This window comes from Ochotona curzoniae, unplaced genomic scaffold (assembly GCF_017591425.1).
Source record: "Ochotona curzoniae isolate NIBS_2020 unplaced genomic scaffold, NIBS_Ocur_1.0 scaffold_2587, whole genome shotgun sequence".
Lineage (NCBI taxonomy): Eukaryota > Metazoa > Chordata > Mammalia > Lagomorpha > Ochotonidae > Ochotona > Ochotona curzoniae.
Genome location: NW_024467096.1, coordinates 6,724,392 through 6,745,565, shown reverse-complemented (window position 1 = coordinate 6,745,565; position 21,174 = coordinate 6,724,392). Strand labels below are relative to the sequence as shown.

Genomic DNA, 21,174 nt, shown 5'->3' with positions numbered 1-21,174 from the left:
TGGACTTTGCCTATTCCATGCCAGACACAGAAGCCCTAGTCCTGTCTGTCCTTTTATCATTCGGTGACTTTACCTGAGGAAAGTAGAGGAACTTCCCTCCTGTTCCAGGGAAAGGCAAGCCTGGAGGGAGGTCTCCAGGGGTTCTTTGGCCCCCTAACTGAGACGTGAGAGGATTCCAGGGCAGTTGGCTGCTCATTAGCCTGGAGACAGCTGAGCTCTAAACATCAAGGGTGCTGAGTGAGTCCAGCTGTACCTGCCTGTCAAGGTGAGAGGGGCTGAATGCGACAGCCCCAGAGCAAGTGCTTCCAGCCTTGGGGAGGGCCCAGGTGTGAGCGGGGCAGGTGGGTGGGCAGGAGCCAATGGGCTTGTGCAAAGAGGTGCTGGCGACCACAGGCAGACAGCAGCTCTGCAATCTGATTCTCTTTTCAAAATAGCATGCTCTGTCCCTGGCAGCAATCACAGAAATGAAAATAATACAAAGAAAAATGCATCCATGGGAGGAAAGACTGGGAAAAACTGAACAAAAATAGCATATACAATTTTATCTTTTTTTAAAAAAAGAAACAGCTTGTAACATATTAAATACTCTTTGGAAGATATCATTGGGAACTCAGAAAATTGGAGAATACTTAGAAGTTAAGAATCTTGTCTAATATTTTGGTCACTTGAAGTTGACATGCTCAATTAGGACCTAAGATCACTTCTTTTAGTTGAGGGCATCCGAAATGTACTCCTTGGGAGAGATTTCCATGTAACCAAGCAGTTTTCATGGGGTTAACTACAGAAACAGTGTCCATCTGGTTATCACTGAAATGTGTATGATGCACATGTGGGGCTTATCAAATCCCAAGAGACTTGTCTCTTCCCCTGCATGTGAGACTGACCCTCCCTTCCCAGATAAAGGAGAACTTTTCTTCTCAAAGAAAGAACCTAGGACATGTGGTGTGCTTCAAGCCAAGTTGTTGGAGAAGGACAGACTAGGTCAGGCTTGTCTCTTGTCACTTTTTACTTGTACTGCTGCAGGAAAACTGCCCCACCTCTCTTAGCTGCAAAATGGGCATAATGTTAGGTTGCTTTTAGGACCACTGCAAGAGTAAGGAAAAAATGACACCGAGGACACCTGGCAGGTACACGTGCCACCAGCTAAGCTGTATTAATCATGCTATGTTGTGTTATTGAAAACGGGGAACCGTCCCCAGAAGAACGTTGATCTACTAAAAGCACAGCAAAAGCTTGGGGTGTAATTGGGGCTCAATCACTGTCAACTGAGGGAACAAGCAAAGGTCGGTGATGGTTTCTTGTAACTCAAAGATACTGAGGTTGAGGCTGTGGGACTTGGTTGTTATTTTTCACATTCTTTCCTTTTCAAAAATGCCAATCACCTCAGAAGCACTTGGCTGTCCGGACTGCCCACTTCCATGTTCTCAATCTTGCAGCTTACACAATTGTCTTAAAGAAATCCATCGGAGTCACCAGACAGAAAGGAATGTGTGTGTGGGGTGTATGTGTGTATATGGGTGTGTGTGGTGTGTGTGTATGTATGTGCCTGGTTTCTCCCTCCTTCTACCCTTGTTTTCCTTGCTCACTCATACAGAGGAAGGGGCCCCTCTGATTCTCACTCATCGACAGAATGCAGCCTTGTGGTCATGGTAAGATTGACTGTCAAGCGCTCTTTCAACATGCCAGGTGCTAGGCAATAGCTGCATTTGAGAAGCAGCTCAGAATACACCTACACTAGCAGTTACAGAAAATGTTGCTTGATGCTTTTCCAGTTAACCAGATTAAATGTCTGGCTTCCAGAAAGCACAGAACAAAAAAGAAAAAACCTTAACTGCACCAAAATACACAGAAAACTTTTGGGGCCAAGGGTGGTGACAGTGTTCTGGCTGTGCCCCAACAGCACAGAGGCACACAGCTTAGGCTTGATGGAGGTGGTTGGCTTTAACCTGCCCTGTTGGGCACTGAGCACTCAACCGTGAGAACAGAGGAGCCCAAGGGCATTCAGAGGTGGGGTGGGGCTAAGGCCTTGGAAGGTGAGGGTGTGAGCAGGGAGGTAATTAGGTGCTGGTCTAGGGAGGACAAACATCCGTGGCTTCTCTGGACAGGGGGACATGTAGGATGCGTCAATGTCCCCGAGGGTCCTTGTGGGTGTTCTCTTTCCCTCAAAACCCACCATGAACTCCCACTAGTACCCACCACTTACACAGGATCCAGGATGATTCTCACAGCTTTCGCACAGGTCTCTCTTAGCTCCTTGAAGGCAGGAATAGGAGCTGCTTTACACCCAAACCTCTCTTGGCAATTTGCACTAGAACACTCTTGGGGCTGAAATGTGCAAGGCTGAGTCCCCGGCCATGGGCCTTGGCTCTAGGCAGAGGAGTGGCTTTTACAGGGGACAGTGGGGGAAGAGATTGAATCTTGGCACACACTGTGTTGGAAGTGACCTTGTATGTTCAGCCTCTCCAGTTCTGATGGTAGTAGCCAGAACCTCAGAGGGAGAGGACAGAGCTGAGGTGCGGCTGGGAATGGCTTGGTCTGTCTGTCACCATGTCCCAGCCCTTCAGCTGGCCCTGACTCTTGGGAGCCTCAGTATTTTCTGCCTATCTCTGAGAGCTTGTTAACGATGCCCTAGAGGACAGGGCAGTTGGAAAATAAGAGAGCAAAAGCTCAACCCAAACAAATGGGCTGTTAACAGGGTTTGGAAGGTTAGTGAGAAGAAAACTGAAAGGTAAGGTTGAGATACATCTTCCGGGTTTACCAGTTGGCTTAACCTGCTATCCCTGACTTTACACCCTCCCCAAAAGCTGCCACCCAGCAAGGTAGTTCATTCTGGGAACAGATCTATTTTGTGCAATTAAAATAGGGAGAGGATTAAAGTATCATAAATCACACTGTTTGACATATAGAAAGCTTCTTCCACTCTTTTTCACAAAGCTTAAAAGTAGGGGAGAATAATAAAGAACAAACCTCACAGGTTTATAGACAAGGTATGTTAGCCACAAAGTGTGTTCTAGTTTCATTTAGAGTCAATTATTGAAGTCCAGTTGCTCAGGACACAATCTGGTCTCTCTGGACACAAAGCCTGGTCAGAAGTTAGGGTACCTCCCTTTTCTAAACATATACTTTACTTATTTTTTTTAAGATTCATTAATTTTTATTGGAAAGGCAGATCAGATTAAAATTTTTATTGATTTTTTCATTGGAAAAATAGATTTACTAAAAGACAAAGATCTGTCTGCTGGTTCACTCCCCAAGTAGCCAGAGTTGAGCCCATCCGAAGACAGAAGCCAGGAGCTTCTTCCTGGTCTCCCACACAGGTGCAGGTCCCAAGGCTTTGGGCTGGCCTTGACTGCTTTCACAGGTCACAAGCAGGGAGCTGGATGAAAAGTGAGGCAGCTGAGACAAGAACTGGCACCCACATGGGATCCTGGGGCTTGTAAGGTGAGAATTTAACCATTGAGCCATCTTGCTGGTTCCCAACTTTACTGATTTGAAATGCAGAGTTATATGGAGGGAGGGAAGGAAAGAGTAAAAGAAGAAAGAGAGAGAGAGAGAAAGCTTCCTGCTAATGTGCCTGGGAAAGGAGCTGATGACAGTTCAAGTATTTTGGCACCTGTATTCATGTGGGAGACCAGGAAGAAGCCCCTAGATCCCGGCTTTGGCCTGGCCGAGCCCCCACTTTGCAGTCATTCGGGGGAATGAAACAGCAGATGGAAGATCTCTCCTGCCTCTCCCTCTCTTTCAAGTAAAGTTTTAGAAAATATTTTTAAAAAAAGAAAAGGGAGAATTGATCACCAGAAGGAAGAGAGGGGAAGCATTCTTCCACGGGCTCCTGCACTGTGCAGGTGAAAGGTTCCCCACCAAGATGTTTACTCCTCTGAACTTGTAGGTTTAGCCATGTGCTGGAATGGACAGGGGGCTCTTGCAGGGGTCTCAGGTTGCAGCCACAGAGAGGCCCTAAGGTAAGGAGACACCCACAGAGCTGAGGCAAGGTGACTCAAGTTACTCCTACACAGGGACAAGCTGGGTGGAGAGCTAAATGGTGGTCATTGGAGGTGTCTGATGGAAGCAGGGACCACCAAATGTCCACTATTCTCCATAAACAGAACAGTACTTCCATTTAATGCTCAAAGTTGGGGTCTACTCGTGATTTTCCTAGCATCTTTCAGCTGCTTCTCCAGCCATGGACAACCGGCAAGGTGACTCTCCTGGTTGTAGCACAACGTAAGGAAAGACCCCCATCCTGGGAGCAAGGACTCTGCCTTCCGTCTGTTTGTGAAAGGGCTATAAGGAGTATGGACCCTCCAGTCATGATTCTCCCCAAAGTTCTGGGTGAGGGGTACTGGGCATAAAAGGGAAGACACCACTTAGACTGGTAGGAAGCTCAGGGGCTGTGTCAGTGTTTCTTTTGCGTCTGCCTGCTCCTTTGCCTTACACTTTTGTCTCCGTAATTTATCTAAATATAGTCCTGCTACTAATGTGCCCTGCTGTCTTTTCTCCTCAGCCTGTCTCTCAAGCGTGGTTGGGTTTGCGGGGGGTGGGGAGGAGTCGCTAGGAGGAGACCCTGGTATGTGGTCAGTTTCCCTCTGAGGCTGGATTGTTGAAATTCGTGCTAGTTTTAAAGGATCTCTAACTGCTGAGGCCAGGGAAGGTGCCGCCTCCTCCCCGGCGTTTCCCCACTTCCTGGAGCCGCACCTTCCCTCCCCAGCCCGTGGCTTCGGTGGAGGCTGAATTCACGGGCACGCACACACACACACACCCCTTCACCCCCAATCCGCGGCTTCTAGTGGGGGCTGGGTTCTCCCCTCTGTGCGCACACATACCCACCCACCCACCCCCTCCAGTAAGCGGTCTAGGAAGGAGACGGTGTGAAGGGGGTCTGCGCCCGCCTGGGGGCCCGAGAATGGAACGGCGGGGGTGGGTTCATCTCGGGCTGGGTGCCTAGCCACTCCGGGCACCTTGAGCCAGAGGAGGGCCAGGCCAGGCGCCCGAGGGTGAAAGAGGCGGCGCGGGATCACTCCCCGCCCCCGCGCCACCCGCTGTCCCGCCCCGCCGGGCGCGGCCCCAACGCGCGCACTCTGGTGTGGAGGGCATCCCGGCGCCGGAAAGCCGAGGCTGCCAGGCCGCGCGAGTGGGGACCGGTGTAGGGGCTTCGGACCGGAAACGCGGCGGCAGCGCCCCCACTAGGTCCTTCGGGCCTGGAGCGCGGCCCCGGGCTAGGGCGAGCGCACCTGCCGAGCACTACGCAGCGGAGCCCCCCGCCCAGTTGGTTTGGGGTAAGACGAGGGTATCCGCACGTCTGCACCCGCGCCCTCCGCTCCCTTTGGTTTGGTTTCGGGCGACCCCCGAGCCCCATCGCCCGGATGCTGGTGGGGAGAGGGGACGCGGAGGGCTGTAGGCCGCGACGGGGCCGAAGTAGGAACTTGGAGCTGGTCTCGCCAGGCTCGTGTCCTCGGCGGGTGTGTCCTCACTCGCTGCCCTCCAGAGCCTCGGCGAGCACGATGGGGCGTTGATTATTCGGCACTGTGTGCTCCCGTGGGAGACCCTGGGTGGCTCCCGCGGGAACTCTCGGGGACTTGGCGTCCTCTGCTGGCCTCAAGACGAGAAGGAACTGGCCCGGCTCACGCGGTAGCCAGCCGTGTGCTGTAGACGCTGCTCCCGTCCCTACCCATCTCCTCGATTTGGTCCCGTGTCCCTTCAGCTCCCGCGTCCTCCACGTGGGTACTTGGGGGTGCTCCCTCCCCGTCCGCCACGACTTGGGGAAGGATGCTGGACCGCCCGCCACTTGAGCGTGAGGTGGAGCGGCGTGAGCCTCGCGGCCGGAGAACGAGGAGGGCCGGGCACGGTGGAGGAGCTGCGCGGGTGGAGGGTGCAGGCCGAGGCGGCGGCCTGCCGGGGTCCCGCCGGGGAGGCAGTCACGACCGCGCCCCGGCCGCAAGGACACTGGGGCTTTGTCTGGGCCGTCCCTTCCTGGCCAATGGGAAGGCGGCCCTGGCCGAGCCCCCGACTCCCCGGTCTCCCGCCGGCACGACGGGGCAGCGGCGCCGGGATTGGCTGCGCCATCCTCGGCGTCCCTGCGCGCGGCCTGCGCGATGGAGCGTGCCGGAGACGGCGGGGACCCGGCACCCGGATGGGGCCCGTCCTCTGGGCGGCGATGGCTGGGCCTCCGCCCTTGGGCGCCGCGGGGATGGCTGCGTGGGTTTTCCAAGCTGTCGGCTGATGAAGAAACATACTTAAGCTTGCGGTTCCTCCCCTGAGACCGTAGGGGAGGCACCTAGTTCGTGACCAGGGCGCCATCTGTGGGCCTGGACCTGCTGGCATCTTTTGTGGGGAAGGCAAGGAACTTAAATGCATTTATAAAGTGTCTGCTTCTTGACAGGCACTGGCGGGATAGTTTGAGGGGCCGGAAGTCAGTAATTGAAAACATGGGTTCCGGTGGTGGGGTGTGGGGGGGGTGGTGGGGGGGGGGTGGGGGGTGGGGGTGGGGGGGGGGGGGTGGTGGGGGGGGGGGGGTGGTGGGGTGGGGGTGGGCTGTGGAGGTGGGGGGGGGGAGGGGGGTGGGGGGTGTGGGCCTTCCTGTATTCCCTCCTGTTTGTAAGTCTGTTGTTCAGATAAACAATAAATGTGTATTTTTAAAAGATGCCCTCGTCCCCTCCCCCGCCCCATTAGGAGGAATGCCTGTGTTTGATTCCAGGCTCTGTGTCTTGAACACAGCGCCCGTCTGTTGAGTACCCTGAGAGGCAGCCTTAATGGTTCAGATAATTTGGTTTTTGCCTCCCACCTTGGGAGAATTGGATTGCATTCTAAGGCCCCAGCCCAGCCCTTCGTGTTGGTGTTGTGCTGGATTTTGATATCCCCAGAAAATCATCAAGTCTGAAGTTGGTGCTAAGGCATAAAAGTGGTTTATTCAGGTTAATGTAGGTCTCCCAACCACCTCTCCCAGCCCAGCAGGGCTGGGCTGGGGTAGGGGCAGCTGCAGCTGAGACTGCTGCAGGATCAGCAGGGAGGGCCAAAGAGGAGGCAAAAAAGGGCTGAGCTTGAACAACACAAGGTTCTTACACATTTCAGGACAATTCTATATAATTATACAGTCATGATTGGTCAGTTTTTGTTTTAAACATTTATTTTTATTACAAAGTGAGATATACAGAGAGGAGGAGAGACAGAGACGAAGGTCTTCCGCCCAATGTTTCACCCCCAAGTGAGCACAACAGCCGTGCTGCGTCGATCCGAAGCTGGGAACCAGAAGCCTCTTCCGGGTCTCCCACGTGGGTGCAGGGTCCCAAAGCCTTGGGCCGTCCTCAACTGCTTTCCCAAGCCACAAGCAGGGAGCTGGATGGGAAGTGGAGCTGCCAGGATTAGAACCTGTGCCCATATGGGATCCCGGGACTTTAGCCACCAGGCCACGCTGTTGGGCCCGATTGGTCAGTTTTAACTTAACTTTCAAAAATAGCAAGTTGGCAGGCTCCTTGTTGGTAGGTTTGAAGCAAGCAACTTCCAAAAGGTACAAACTGATGGGCTATAGGGCAGTAGGTCTTATCAAACACCAGATACCTCCTTCCTGAGGTGCTAGGTGTCCTGTGGGGTGTCACGTAGACTGACAGGCCTGCAGTTCACACAGCCCCCAGCCAAGCAATTACGGCAGAATCACAAAGGCAGAAAACACCTAGGTTCTTCATTGGGAGTGTTTGAAGCGGTGAGCTGATGGATAGTTGCCTGCTGTCCCTTTCTGTGTTTGTCTCTCAAATAATAAGGGCATAATAATAATGAAGATTTGTGGATAGGTAAGACTTGGAATGCCATTAACCACCCAGCAGGCAGTCCTGTAACTAGGAGCAGGTTTCAGGGGAGGTGGCAGGGCTGCAGAGGTTTACTAGGGAGCAGACAGCTCGTAAGTCATGTTTAAGACCGTGACAGCTCGCGATGATGGTGACCACAGGGCAGGACCAGAAGGCTGGGCCTCCATCATTGTGTGATCTGGGTGTTGGGTGGGTCGTGTGTGTCCCAGGCACAGAATACTTGATCTGGCCGTGGTGGTGATGATGGTAATGATGATCTCTGTAACATCTTTGTAACTCCGTGTGGCAGAAGTATACCTGCAGTTAGCATGGCAAGCACCCGTGGTTTGTTTACTGAAGGAGGGGAAGGAGCCCGCCTTCTGCGAGTTTTGGCTGCAGGTAATGGAAACTCCGGGCTCAGACACACGGAGAAGAATGACACAGCTTGCCTGGCAGAGCTGCGGGCAGGAGGGCAGCTGCTCTTGTTTTGCTGTTTGCTGCTATTTCTAGCTCATCTCTGCTGCTGCCAGCACATGTGTCCACACTCTTCCCCCTCCCTCCCTCACTCCCCACCCCCACAATGGCTCTCTCCACCTCCCTGTGGCTGCAGGGCCCAGCATATAGCAACTGACCTCGCTCAGCAGCCAGGTCACATGGCCCTACCCCCTACAGAGGCCCGTCCGCATTCTTTCCAAGGAGAAAGGGGACAAATGAGGGGTTCATGTCGGGCCTGTGACTCTCTCTGGCCTTGTCTGTCCCCTGTGGCAGAAGGGACAACCTCTCTGTCCAGCTAGTTGCCAAGGCCACGTGCTGTGGGTGGCCAGCAGGTCTGACTGGATGGAGGCATCAGATGAGCCAGACAGACCTCTCCTAAAAGGTGACTCTGTAGAGTATTTGCATTGTGTTATCAGGGGAGAACTAGTCTAAGCTGGTAACTGGAGTGGCTGCAGACCAATCAGAGTTCAGTGGGCGTGTCTGCTGAATTAGGCTGCCAAGTTAAAGACATCCCCAGCTGTTGAAAGTTTGTGTAGGTAGCAAGGAGAGTCCCACCTGTAGGTGTGTTGGTGTGTTAAAGTGACCCTGAGAGCTCTGTTTGATAGGTGTCTTTCTGGATGAGGACTTTATAAGTTGATCTTTTTTTTTTTTTCATTACCTCAATAAGCTCCAAATAACTATGAATTTAGCACACATAGTTGGGCAGGGCTAAAAAAAAATATTTCTTAACTACTTTTTAAAAAATTTAATGAACTAATTAATTAGCTATTTTTGAGAGATAAGAGATCTCTGATTTGCTGGTTCATTGCCCCAATGCCCACAACAGTGAGAGCTGGGCCAGGCCAAAGCCAAGGGCCAGGCATTCAGTCTGGGTCTCCTGTGTGGGTGGCAGGGACCCAATTCCTTGAGCCACCATCTACTGCCTCCCGTTGTGCACTGGGAGTGGAGCCAGGACTGGAACCCAGGCACTCTGCAGTATAGGATGCAAGCATTTTACATACTGCCCCTAACTCCTGCCACCATGGGCCGGAGCTCTGAAACAAGATTGTACTAAAATGACTAGAAGGAAAATGGCCAAAGGACAATATATCTCCACGTGGTTAGGGATCTCTAGGCTCCAGTAGTATCTGGGGCAAAGATTTTAAGACAGTAAGTGCAAATTTCTAGTGAGTTGTAGCATAACTTAGCTGGCTCATATTGCTTTGGAAAACACTAGGTTGAGGCCCGGCACGGTGGTCTAGCAGGTAAAGTCCTTGTCTTGAATGTGCCGGGATTAATCCTGGGCACTGGTTCTAATCCTGGCAGCTCCACTCCACATCCAGCTCCCTGCTTGTGGCCTGGGAAAGCAGTCGAGGACAGCCCAAAGCCTTGGGATCCTATACCCACATGGGAGATCTAGAAGAAGTTCCTGTCTTGTGCTCACTTGTGGGGGGTGAATCATCGGACGGAAGATCTTTCTCTGTCTCTCCTCCTCTCTGTATGTCTGACTTTGCAATAAAAATACATAAATCTTAAAAAAAAAAAAAGAAAACACCAGAATGGCTAGTGTGTGCATACACACGCGCGCGCGCGCACACACACACACACACACACACACACACGCTCTCCCAAAGAGCAGGCACGTCAGACACACTGGAAGTTTGCTGCCCAGAATTTGAAATCTTAGCAGAGACCCACAGTCTTCAGCTCCTCAGTATGGTCACCTGCATTAGGGTTGCACTAAGTAAACAGGTCTTCCCCTCCCATGTAGTGGTGTCAATCATCTAGGCTTCTTATTCAGAAACCCTTCCAGTCTTTCTGTCTGAGGCCTGCTCCCCTCCTGTTTCTTGTTTCCCGTGAATGCCCTGCCTCCTCTGAGATATCAGGTCCTGGCTGTGTGTGCCCTGCCCATGGCTCGCAGGGAAAAAAAAAAATAACTTTGTCTTCTGCAGGTCAGAATACAATGTAGAAAGCCCAGCATCAGAACAGGTGCTTCATTGGAGAGAAGGGTTGATTGCTTCTCAGGGGTGATTACTCACAGTAAAGAGGGGGGTGCCCTCGGAGAGGGGACCCCAGGCATCCCTAGCACTAGGTTTCTCTGAGACAAGAGATTGAATGTCAGCGTCTTGACTTGGATGATATCTTAAGGAATTTGGTCCCCACTGAGCAAGCCCCCATGCTCATCATCCTTGGGCACCTCACTGTTTATTTGTTGTTCCAAGCAATGGAGACCATCCCTGGTTCCCACGGCTGCTCTGCCTTTTTCTCACTGTACTTGCCTCTGACAATCATTTCCATTCCCAGACCAAAAGGCAAGGAAATAGCATTTCAAGTTTGAGAAGTGAATATTTATAGAGAAAGCCCAGCACAGGGCATTAAGGTGACAAGCAGCAATCCTGAAGAGTCTTTGGGAGGCCCAAGGTCTATTTTATTGTTGGGAGTGAAAGTAGCATTGAGTCTCAGAACAGAAGAAAGAAGTCTGCACTGGTATGGTCCCACATGCAAGAGACTGCATTGTGGAGCAGGCTTTTTGGCATTATAGTTAAGATGCTGCTAAGCAGGTGATGGCTCAAGGACTTGGGTCCCTGTCACTCGTGTGGGAGACCTGGATGGAGTTCCTGACTGCATTTCTCAGCCTGGCTCACCTGTGCTTGGGTGCAAGGCATTTGGGGAGCGAACCAGCAGGTGGGAGATCTGTGTCTCTGTCTCTGCTTTTAAGTGAACAAAAGAGCGTGAGAGAGAAGACTACAGTGTAAATGTGTTATTCAGTGGACTAAGTTTTTAATTCATTCTAAACTGCACTCCTGGACTTTTAAATACTGCTGTCTCTGCGGAAAATAAAAAGTTGGAAGCAGCCCTCTAAATGGTCTGCTTTCTGCTGCTGGAACAGGATATCTGGGCCTGGGTCATTTGTGGGTTATGTGGCTCACGGTTCTGGGAGCTGGGGTATCCAGGAGCATGGCACCAATACCTACCCAGCTTCTGGGAGGCCTTGTGCTGGTTTCAAGGTGGGTGTGGAAGAGGCAGGGTATGAGAGGACTTGGATTGTAGCAATGTACACTTTCCAGAGCTGATCACATTCCACAAGAGTGTGAAGACTTCACGAAAGCATTAATCTCCCTTAACCCATCCAATCATGTCTTTAAGGCCCCATCTCTCCACATCCCATACAATGGCCATTGAACTTCAGTATGAGGCAGCAGCTTGTTGTGCTGCATGTTAAGCCACAGCTTGTAATACTAGAATCTCACATCAGAGCACTTGTTCTAGTCCTTGCTCTGCTGACTCCAATCCAGCTCTCTGTGAATGAACACAGGAAGCTACCAAATAATGACTCAGGTTCTTGGGCACCTGACACTTGCATGGGAAATCTTGCAAGTGGAGTTCTGGGCTTCTAGCTACGGCCTATCATAGCTCAGCCATTGTGGCCATTTAAGAAGTAAACCAGTTCTCTCTCTCTTTGTCTCTCTCTCTCTCTTAAATGGTAAAACTTACAGAAGATAGAGGCTTGATCCCTTTGTGGAGTTTGGAAGTGGGTGTGATTCAGGTTCCTTGGGGGTGTGCCCTTGGAAGATGGGAGGAAAGGGTGGTTGCAAAAGCTGAGCTGGATACAGCCTTTCTTTCCTTCCCTTTGGTTGGGGCAGGAGCATAACTAAAGCCCACGCAGATCAGCAGTCAGCCATGACTGAATAACCCTGCCCCACTGCTCCGTAGTCTGAAGATGACACCAGGTTATACATGGCCTCAGTGTGGAAAGGCCGATTTACCCTTCTATGGAGAGGGAAGGGTGTGTGTGTGTAATTTAGATTGAAGAGTGTCTCGTCTTGCAGCTCCAGATCCCTTGCCCAGACTCCACTCCTCACTCCCCTTGCTCCGTGTGTGTCAGTAGCGGGAGGGAGGAGAGCTGGGTTAGACAGAGTAGGAAAGGCCACCTGGGGCATGCAAGTGTGTGGGCAGTGAGGGTCCCCACAGGCAGATGCTTTCCTTGGCATGGGGAGTCTGATAAAGGGAGCAGGGCTCACCAGGTTGGACTGCCCCCTGCCCCACATTAGCACTCGAGTGCAGCCCTGGGTGAGTTGCCTGGTCCCAGATCCAGACCTGAGCCTAACAGACCCCGCCCACTTCAACTTTGCAGCCTAGAAGAGACATGGCCGCTCCTCGCCTCAGCGCTGAACATGATAAGGTCACACTGAGGATGCATTTTGTGTTTCAGAAGCCTCAGGAGGAAGAGGAAGCGACCCTCCATCCTGTTGTCCACCATGCTGGCTGCCCGCCTCTCCAGACCCCTGTCACAGCTCCTGGGAAAACCCTTGAGTGTCCACAACAGGCAAAGTGGAGCAAGGTAAGCCGCCGAGGGCAGGGTTGGCTTTGGACAGGGGAAGGGGGCACTTTCTGGACAAGGAGAACCTTTGACATATGGGCAGAATGGGTAGAGCTGAAGTCAGACTGGCTTCAACACCCAAGGACACCCACAGGTGTGCTTGGGAGATGACCCTGCAGGACCAACAGCACAAAGGGGCGTGGCCTCCTACCTTCCCTGGAGACCTTTGTGTTTTGGAAACCTTCAGGCTTGCATAGAAGCCCCTCTGGAAGGGGCAGGACTTCTCAGCTCCCCTTTCCCTGGCTCCCTCGAATGTGAGTGTCTTACACACAGTGCAGGCAACGAAGTCGGGCTGTTGCCACTGATGGAACTGCAGAGCTAATGGACAGCCCTTACTCAAAGGCTGGCCAGCCAGCAATCTCTCTCGTCCAGGCTACCATACAGAATCCCACCTTCCATTAAGTTGTCCTATCTGCTTGCTCTCGTTCCTGAGAGCCTCGACCCCAGTCCTTTTCCATTTGTGGCTTTGGCATTCAGAAGGAGCGCTGCCCGGTTGTTCTGGAGATTGTCACGGTTTGGGTCTGTGGGATATTTGCTCTGGGTTTCATCCAGGTATGTGTGGCTGGTGAGAGGTCTGGTGGCACGTGGTGGTGTCCCCCTCTGCATCACGTCAGGAGGCATGTGGTGCTCACAGAGCTTGAACAGTGAGTCTTTTGTCCTTTGCTTGTGAGAGCAGTTTGCTCAAAATGTTTTGACGTGTCACTGAACTATTGTATGGTTTAGGAGAATTACAAAATAGCACAAATGCATTTTTAAAAATGATTTACTTATTTTTATTTGAAAGGCAGATTTGCAGAGACAAGGAGAAACAGAAAGAAACAGAAAAATCTTCCATCTGCTGGTTCACCCTCCAAGTGGGCACAACATCCAGAGCTGATCTGAAGCCAGGAGCTCCTTCCAGGTTCCCCACATGGGCACAGTGGCCCAAACACTTGGGTACCTTCCGCTGTTTTCCTAGTCCTAAGCAGGGAGCTGAATCAGAAGTAGAGCAGCCATGATACGATCTGGAGCCCATATGAGATGTCAGTGCTGTGACAGAGGCTTAAGCGACTATGCCACTGGAACTGGCCCAATGATGAAAATTTAAATAACTCTTCCTCATGGGCAGATGTAGTGGTGTATTAGGCTAATCCTCTGCCCTATGGCACCAACATTTCATATGGGTTCCTGTCCTGGTTGTTCTACTTCCCATCCAGCTCCCTGCTTATGAACTGGGAAAGCAGAGAAGGATGGCCCAAAGGCTTGAATCCCTGCACCTGCATGGGAGACCCAGAAGAAGCTCCTGGCTGTTGGCTTCAGATCGGCTCAGCTCTGGCTGTTGAAGCCATTTGAAGAGTGAACCAGCAGATGGAAGGCGGCTTTCTTTCTGTTTCTCCTTCTCTCTAGGTAAAATCTGCCTTTCCAGTAACAATTAAGTAAATCTTTAAAACAAAAACAAAGCTCTTCTTCTAGAGCTTCCGTGATCCCCTTACCCAAGGGGGTCCCATGAGCCGTGCTACTGCATTTTTCTCTTTTGCAGCCTGTGCAAGAGAAAACTAAGAAATGGACAGGGGAAAGGGGACTTTGAGGGGGGGATAGTTCTTTCCCTGTACTATTTCAAGGAAGTGAAATTGAATATCAGGTTAAATTTAAGGCTCCAGTGAACAGAAAATCATCCTTTTTTATATTGGTAAAATATGTCCAGAAGAACATGCATCTCAGCTTGTTGCAGCAGTCACCTACATATACTTCTTGGAGCTCAGAGGCTTCACTTGGAGGTGGGACTTTGGCTGCTGGAGGACCTGGTATGAGCAGAATTTGAAATGTACCCCAGCACTCCCTCCTCAGCAGAGAGGACTGGAGGCCGCTGGGAGGCATGGAGCCTGGCATGTGGACGAGATTTTAAAGGAGGATGGGTTTTGGGCAGTTTTTTTTTTTCTCGGTGAACATTTCCTAAAATGACAGCATTTGTCTCAGAAGAGACCCTTTAGAGATTATTTTTTCAATAGAGGAGAAAATCCCAAAGGGAGTTAGAAGACTTTTGTCTCCAACTTCCAGGGACATGGAACAACCAGAAGCTTCGTTTGAGGGGGCAGAAGGGCTGCCCAGTGCTGGATGGTCGGGGGATGTGGAAAGCCCATGTGCATGCTTTGTCCTCAGGGAGAGGATGTCGGCAGAGGCCAGTGGGGGAGGCCAGGGGCAGCAGGAGGGCTGGCATGACAGGTGATCTGGCAGGGGCCAGATCGGAGCCCTGGGGGAGCAGAGAGAAGCCTGGTCTAATGGTTCAGCTTGAATCTCAGCTGGGCAGAGCCAAACACTTGGTCTCCACCTGTGGGTGGTGCTGAACAAGTGACCTTCCAATTTCTGATTATCCATGTCCCGGGGTGGCAAGGTCACCACCTCTCCTGGCAGCAGCCCTGTCTACTTAGCAGAAACCTGTCCCCCTGTGACTGCCACCCCTTCCTCCCAGGCCTGCCTCTGAGGTCACACTGACTGAATGACTCCTTCCTCCTGGATCGCCAGGCCACCCCGTGTGTCCCCTCTTCTCGTGTGTGTGTGTATGTGTGTGTGTGTGTGTGTGTGTGTGTGTGTGTCTCCCATACTTCCCCACACGGCTTCTGGGAGTCCTTCCCCAGCGAGGATTCCCTTCTGGCTCACACTGAGCAGGATGCTCAGTGCCACTCACATGCCACCAGGGTAGAGGTACCTGCTCTACGTGCCTGCCCACCCTGCCAGATACCCAATAATCTTTTCAGCTAACCGGTTCTGCACGGCCCTCATGTTCTGAATTTCTTTGAATACCTCTGTCCAGCCCCCATTATCCCCGCACCCTGGGGCGCTGCCTCCTGAGTTGCCGTGACACTCCATTGCTCAGCTATGGCAGCCCAGATGAGACTCATGCTATGCCAGGGGCCCAGCCTGGGCAGGGAGAAGGCCTTTAGCAGCTACATCTTATCTGTGACCTGTGGTTGCCCTAGGTTTTATTGTCATGGTGAAATGCCTGGGTCACTTGTAAAGAAAGGCCAGTTCATTTTGGCTCCTGGGTTAAGGGCACATCCAGCAATGGTCTTGCTGAGTTCCCAGGTGGTGCAAGGCATCATGTGACAAGGGACAGGGAGTGTGTATGCATATCTTCCTCTTTTTTTCCTTAAGATTTATTTATTTATTTATTTATTTATTTAAAAGAGTTAAAGAGAGAGAAAGTAAAGGCAGAGAGAGAGAAAGGGAGAGGTGGACTAAAGGACTTGGGTCATTTTCCACTGCTTTCCCAGGCACATCAGTAGGGAGCTGAACTGGAAATGGAAGAGCCAGAACTCAAACCAGTGACCCTATGGAATGCAGGCATTGTAGGCAACAGCTTTACCTATTATACCATAGCAGGAGACTCATGTTCTCCCTTCTCATCAAGTTTCAGGGCCCTACTCCAGTGCCCTTATCTGACCCTGATCACCTCCCAAAGGCTCCACCGTCTCAATATGTGGCTGTGGGAGTTGAACTTCAATATGTGAACCCAAGGTCGTTGCACTGTAGCTGTATCCTGGCCATGGCCAAGGTCAGCCAGACCCAATTCTGGTGGCAGGTGCCGCCTCAGCCTGTGATTCCCCTGAGCTGCCCTTTGCCATGCTCATCTAATCCCACCTCCTTAGGTTCCGCCTGCGAAACACACTAATGGCTCAACTCAACAGGAAGCTGAGATTCTGATTCATGACGAGATCCACTAGGGGACTAGAAATGCAGGCTGGAAAGGTGGGGAAGAAGCCAGGATGGGAAGGCTTCCCAGATGCAGCCCAGCATGCTGCAGGGTGCCAGGGTTCTGAGGAGCAGCAGCTGCACTGCCTCTGCTGTCCCTGCTGATCCTGCTTGTCCTCCAGATCTGGTGGCCATACCTTGTGAATGGGTGCCAACTGTCCCCAGTACACCTGTGGGCTTGTTGAGCAGTGTCAAGAGGCTTGGTTGACCAGTTGCTTGCCACTACAGGTCTCACCCCATCCCCAGCTCTACTTTAGTATACTCTAGGAAAATATGTACTGTTTGGTAGTTTGGGGGTTGAACTTAACACTCAGAGACACTCTTCACCCTGGCAGGCCAGAAGATCCCTTGGATTTGTGTCACACTGAGGAAAGCAGGGACCTTAGAAATCTGAGCTGCTGTGTATCTTCTGTGACTTGTGACAGAGAGCATCTGTCAAGCAGGAGACAAGACGACATGGAGGAAAAGAGCAACAGCGCCACCTCCAGAAAGCACACTGTCCTCGCAGCCATGGCAGGCCTTTGCGGACTCCTCACTGGCCATGGCCAAGGAAGTGGCGTGGGAGGAGCTGGGTACAGGCCATCCCAGGACACGATCCAGACCTGGGCAGTGAGGAGGAAGTAAGGGGCGGATGTGGGCAGGCAAACAGTATTGTCTGCTACAGCCAAGAGAGCTTGGTTTGGGCAATCCAGAGATGGAACAGGAGACTCCTGGGGCAAGAGTCTCCCATTCCTGGGAGAGCTTTCCAAGTCGGCTTGTACAGGCAGAACAGAGCAGGGAGAAAAATAAATCGTCCCTCCTGGGGATTCTGATTTCATTGGTCAGGGGTGAGGCCAGGTGTGAGAAGTATTGAGAAAGCCTTCCTGTGTGGGGTTTTGTTTGTTTGTTTGTTTGCTTTTAATGATTTCATGAAAAAAATCTCTAGTCTGTATAAAAGTAGAAAGTAATGCAGGTGGAACCTCCCTCATCTGTGAAGCTGACAGCTGACATGTCCCCATCTCTGGGACATGGCTGTGCTGCCACGAGTGGAGCATTTCACAGCCGACCTTAGATGATGAGTTACGGGCAGAGCACCGGTGCATGGAAAATCCTGCAGGAATCCACCTGTGGGCTACATTCATTCGGTGCATATGCAGCCTAGGTGAATTCCTTGTTTAGATTGGGGTTCCACTCCCGGAACATCTCATTATGTATATGCAAATATTCCAAAACCTTTTCAAGTTTTTACCTGTGGAACGGGAACCACTTCCGGTCCCAAGCATTTCAGGTGAGGGATGATCCACCCACGTCTCGATCCTGGATGTACACGTCACCTGAGCCTTCATGTGTCTTTTGGCACCTATGTGCTCCTTTTCTGCATTTTCTTCCCCTTCCCCAACCTTACTGAGTTATTTGGAAGCAGATTCAAGTCTCGGTACTTCACTTGCGAATGTGAAGGACATTTTACCAAAGAGGATATTCAGATGATGCTGTGGGTGAATGTTTGCATTGCTCCCAAGTTCATGTCTGGCAATCCAGTGTCGCGCCCACGTGTCTTACCGCCCAGCAGTAAGAGGCAGACGCGAGTGAAGCCTTCTGCGGTAAAGTTTATTGCGCGCACAAAGATGAGGAAGAGGAAGGGGGCGACCCTGTCAGGCTTTCTGCTCTTATGTGCTGACTGGCCCCGCCTCCGCCGATGATAGGTCGGCGTCATGATCACGCAGGGTCCTGGGCGACCGGATTCGTCAGTCCCCAGTGTTCACGTGCCGGCCACGCCGCAGCTCACTGCGCATGCCTGCGCAGTACCGCGAAGGCTACGTGACTTCCACCACGCACGAAGGTGTGGCTTCTCCGGCCGGCGCCATTTTAGGCACAGCATGTGGCCAGTTCATACAGATGCGGCTTGCAACAATCCAGCTGATAGTGAAGGGGATAGTATTAGAAGACAAGGCTTTGGAAGGTGATAAGGCCATGAAGACAGAGCTCTCATGAATGGGATTCATGTCCTTACACCTCCTGCCCCTCTGCCATGTGATGTCTGTGGGCACCTGGCTAAGCAGGAAGTGCACCCTCCCTTCACACAGTCCACTGGGCCTTGATTTTGGCTCTCACGCTCCAGCATTGTTGGAAACACACTTCTGTTGTTTATAAGGCACCCATCCTACGGTGTTTTGTTTTTACAGCCCAAAGACAGATGACACAGGAATGTAGGGAAAGATGTTCAGCATCATTAGGCATTAGACAAATGCAAGTTAAAGCCACAGTGCATTGATACTGCGTATTTTTCAACAGGGCTGAAATGAAAACCAGTGGCACTGTGAAATGTTGGTGAGATAGGGGAAAAGCGGACCACCCATGCATTGCTACTAGGAGTGTAGAATGCCCCAGCACTCTGGGAAACGATTTGGAACCTTTTTACAAAACTGAGACTGAAACCACCAACAACTGGTCTCATGGTCATTTATGCAACAGAAACAAAAACTCATGTGTGTACTAAAACCTATATAGCAGTGCTCCTTAAAAGAGAGAGAGAGAGATTTGTTTGTCTATTTGAAAGGCAGAGTTACAGGGAGAGAGGGAGAGACACAGAGAGACTTCCATCTACTGGCTCACCCACCACAGTGGTTGGAGCTGGGCTGGTCGAAAGCCAGGAGTCAGGAGCCTCTCCCAGGACTCCCTGCTGGGTACAGGAGCCCAGGCACTTGAGCCATCCTGCTGCTGAGGTATAGTTCTGAAAGGCTAACACTGTGGTATGGAGACGATCTGGGTCTTGACTGTACCGGTGTCTATATCCTGGTTATCAAACTGACTGGTCAGAATCTCCAGCAAAAGTAGCTCTATGCCTGGGGAGCTTGGCAAGGCTCTTCCTATTGGGAAACTAAGATGACCACACAGATGCCAGCTCTTTCCATGGGAGCAACAAGCTGGTGGAGAGAAGGCCATTTCCTCAGCATACTAGGAACTGGGTCCCAGCACCCGGGCTTGGTGACACAATCCATGCCACTTCAGACTGAGGGTCCTTTGTGTTGCTCCCACCCTAGGACCAGGTCCAGGGTAAGACCCTCCCCCACCTCTACCCCATCCATGCTCACAGGGGTCTTTTCATTTGCAGGCACATGCTCTTGTTCTGCTCTGCTTCCTTCCCCACCATTGGCCGCCGGACTTATGCCAGCAATGTGGACTCAGTGAGTAGAAGCCCACGGGACAGCCAGATGGCCGGAACCCCTAACCGCTGACCCACCCTTAGAGTCAGCCTTCGTGGCGTCCACAGCACTCAGAGCCTCATTATCTTTCCCCCATCCGTCACAGCCCCCCTGCAGGCAGAAAGCCCACAGGCCTCATACCTCTGGGGAGCAGGGATACAGTGCTAGGCCCCCAACCAGCAGGACAGCCATGGAGAGGCAGAACTACACCCCCAACAGGACAGCTGGCTGATGTTAGGATCCCCCGATTCTGAATTCAGCCACTTTCCAGCACCACACGCTGCCCCACACAGCAGGGGCTGGGTGGGGAGGGGCCACTCAGTCCCTCACCCCACCCCACCCTGCTACTTGTCACTGCCTTGGGCCAGGGATGTTGGGCTGCAGGAATTCTGGTGGCTTGGCCTCAGGACTGTGGACTCCTAACATGGACTCTCACTTCATCTATAGGCGGGCAGCAAAGCTGTCCTGGTCACAGGCTGTGACTCTGGATTTGGCTTCTCCTTGGCCAAGCACCTGCACTCAAAAGGCTTCCTGGTGTTCGCAGGCTGCTTGTTGAAGGTAAGTCATGGCTCATTTCTGGCACCATTGGTCTTAGTGGGTAGTTGCTCTTGCTGTTTCTCTTTGAAAATGGCTGTCCCAGCAGCTGGTCACCTGTTGCTCAAAACAGCCTCTACCTTATTCTTCATGTCTTCACCTTCCTTCCCTCCCTCTCTTCTTTTTCCCATACCCCTTTCCTTCCCTTCTGTCACCCACCCAGCCATTTGTTTATTCATTTGCCTGCATCAGCCACCTTGCTGGGTGCTGTCCCAGAGTGGCACTGGCCCTGCCCCCGAGGCCTTCACTGTTCCTCCATGAGGGGACAGCTGTGGACAGACACAGCTGAGGAGCTGGAGTGAAGAGGCCTGCTGTGGACATGCAAGGATGTGAGTGTGTCCAGAAAGAGGGGCCTGACCATGGCTCCCAGAGGAGCTGACATTTGCTCTGGGCCATGGAGAGTGAATAATAGTAAATAATACAAAGTCCTTAGGAACAGCCCTGCCCCCTAATTTAGTTATCTAGCCATCACCACAACCCACTTTTAGTACATGTCCATCATTTGGAGTTCCCTTTGTTGACAGTGTACAATTAATCGCCACCCCACCCCTGGGCGTGGGCAGCCTCTGCTTCTACCTCTCCAAGCTTACCTTTTCTGGACATTTCACTGACCCAGAATCATGCGATGTCTGGTCTTCTGACTAGCTTGTTGAATGTGTCAGTGGGTTCCTTATTGTTGAATACCATTCTGTTGTGTGATGACTGCTACATTTTCATCCGTTCGCTGGTGTATGGGTATTTGGATAGAAACATCTGGGTTTGGGGTTATTAGGAGTAATGCTTCTTTGAACATTCACGTAAGTGGGGGTGTGTTTTACCTGGTTCCTAGAGTGGAACCTAGAAGCCAAGATCTGGGCCCTAGGCATGCCCCTTGCCGAAGGGGAGCTGTGTGTTGTTTCTTCCGGTGCACAAAACCGGAAGACCATGCATCATCACACATACACACACATACCCTGTCTGCTTGGGTCCCTCTCACATTTGCATGCAGTTAGCATGACCTCAGGTTTTATTTGTTTTATAGATAAAACCAGTGATT

At 51.8% G+C, this 21,174-nt stretch overlaps 1 protein-coding gene across 1 annotated transcript in view; it reads left to right on the top strand.

The window, feature by feature from the left end:
- Positions 1–5,071: 5,071 nt before the first annotated feature.
- The window catches only part of BDH1 (3-hydroxybutyrate dehydrogenase 1), a 28,090-nt gene continuing 11,987 nt past the window's right edge, over positions 5,072–21,174 (top strand). The window contains exons 1-4 of the mRNA XM_041002849.1: positions 5,072–5,276; positions 12,466–12,594; positions 19,454–19,526; positions 19,992–20,102. Coding sequence (XP_040858783.1) covers positions 12,512–12,594; positions 19,454–19,526; positions 19,992–20,102 — 267 coding nt within the window. The 5' untranslated portion in view covers positions 5,072–5,276; positions 12,466–12,511. The remainder of the gene's footprint in view (positions 5,277–12,465; positions 12,595–19,453; positions 19,527–19,991; positions 20,103–21,174) is intronic.